This window comes from Colobus angolensis, unplaced genomic scaffold (assembly GCF_000951035.1).
Source record: "Colobus angolensis palliatus isolate OR3802 unplaced genomic scaffold, Cang.pa_1.0 Scaffold107, whole genome shotgun sequence".
NCBI lineage: Eukaryota > Metazoa > Chordata > Mammalia > Primates > Cercopithecidae > Colobus > Colobus angolensis.
This window is the reverse complement of record NW_012111697.1, coordinates 3043143-3044894: the sequence shown is the minus strand read 5'-3', so window position 1 is coordinate 3044894 and position 1752 is coordinate 3043143. Positions and strand designations below refer to the sequence as shown.

At 60.7% G+C, this 1752-nt stretch overlaps 1 protein-coding gene across 5 annotated transcripts in view; it reads right to left on the bottom strand.

The window, feature by feature from the left end:
* The window catches only part of FXYD1 (FXYD domain containing ion transport regulator 1), a 4688-nt gene that overhangs the window by 252 nt on the left and 2684 nt on the right, over positions 1-1752 (bottom strand). For 4 of the 5 annotated variants that reach the window (XM_011947758.1, XM_011947773.1, XM_011947782.1 and 1 more), the window contains exons 5-8: positions 1546-1582; positions 607-656; positions 370-421; positions 83-221 (exon numbers count right to left, since the gene is read on the bottom strand). In XM_011947758.1, coding sequence (XP_011803148.1) covers positions 399-421; positions 607-656; positions 1546-1582 — 110 coding nt within the window. In that variant the 3' untranslated portion in view covers positions 83-221; positions 370-398. Of the gene's footprint in view, positions 1-82; positions 222-369; positions 422-606; positions 657-1545; positions 1583-1752 lie in introns of those variants that run through there. The other variant, XR_001002401.1, reaches the window with a different exon arrangement.

Genomic DNA, 1752 nt, shown 5'->3' with positions numbered 1-1752 from the left:
GCCCCTTCCTCTAGGGTGGGGCGCCCCCTGCTGGGGTCCAGGGGCGCTGGGCTTTCGCGCTGAGGGACCGAGACCGACAAAGTGCTGTCGAGAGGAACGCACGTTTTATTGGAAGTCTGGGCGGCAGGGGGAGTCTGTGGGGGCAGGGCTGGGGAAGGGGCGGCGGAGGGGGCGGTGGGCGCGCAGGTGGAGCGTGGGAGACGTCAGGTGCCAGGGGAGTCCTGTGGGATGAAAAGGGTGAGTGAAAGGCGAGGGGGGAAGTCCAGCACCACCCCTCGCCGCCCTCCAACCCTGGCACTTGGCCCCCTCCCTTTCCCGCCTTTCCTTCCTCCCACCTTCCCTCCCACCGCCGTGTCAGAGCTGCAGCACCTGGCCGGATTCCATCGCGCCAGGTGTTTCTACCGCCTGCGGGTGGACAGACCTGGGGGGAACACGGAGGTCGGGGGTCATCAGGAGGGGCATCCCCAGCTCCTGGGCAGGCGGGGCAACTCCCCGCCCTCCGCTTTCAGATCCAGCCCCTCCCTCTACGCAACCAGGGAGGGCCAGGAAAAGGGGTCCTTGGAACCAGCCCTCTCCCCAAAATACCCGCAGTCTCCCCAGACTCACGGCGGATGGAGCTGCGGAAAGTTCCCTCCTCTTCATCGGGTTCCCCAGTCCTGGGAAGACAGAGGCAGAGGGATTTCGGGATGGAAAGGGGGAGAGGCTGCCCTTCTAGGAACCCCCAGTACAAGCCTCCTTTCCCAGACCGGTGTAACAAGGCCCAGACATGGAAGAAGAACAGGCTCGGGGTCCGCCAGAAATAAGAAGCACCCAGGAGCAGCTTAAGTGCTTGGCAGGGGGCTTCCAAGCCGGTTAACAGTGAGTACCTCCGCGGATTTGGGGGCAGGGATGTGAAGTTGGTAGGGGAGGGACAGTCAAGGGGACTTGGCAGACTGTCGTGAGATGGCCTGGGTTGGAAACCCGGAATCCCCCATCTTCCACTTGAGTGATCTTGAACAAAGTGACTTTACCTCCCTGTGCCTCAGTTTCCTCATCTGTAAAATAACAGCACCTCCCTCCCAGAGGAAGTGAAACCGTATCTGACACGTGGTACACACCCAATAAATATTAGCTACTGCTTATGATAATATCTATAATTGTTCTAACATATTCACACATTGTCCATGCTTTAACATTTTATTTGAAGAGGAATCAAAGAGCTAGGAACAGGACTCTAAGCTAAACTGGGCCGCGTGTGAGATGATCTCATTTCACCGCCGTTCCTTCTTTCCTGCACTTTGTGTTATCACGCTTTGTGATTTTTCTATCTGTGGGGCTGTTGGAACCCACGGCCACCGCCTCCACTAGGCTGGGAGTTCGGCCAGGAAGGGCGGGAGGTTTTTTCCTCGCTTGGTCCCAGGGCCTGGCTTGGGCCATGGTACATAGTAGGTGCTTAATACTTAGTCGCTGATGGGGATCGGGCTGCGGGTCAGGCGGACTCCCCGCCTCACCTGCGGCGCCCTCCAGAGCAGAGCGGGCAAAGGAAGGCGGGGAGGGGCGTCTTACCTCTGCTGCTGGTTGAACTTGCACCGGCATCTTCTGCCTGTGGGCGTGGAGAAGCAGGAGAGGCTGAGGCTCCCTCCCCGCGGACGCCAAGCGGCGCTGTAGCTCCACCTCGCCCTCGCGAGGGGCGGGACTTGGGGGACGGGGCGGGGCTAGAGGCGAGACCGGAGGCCGGGGAGCCAAGGCAGGGTAGGCGGGGCAAGGCCTGGG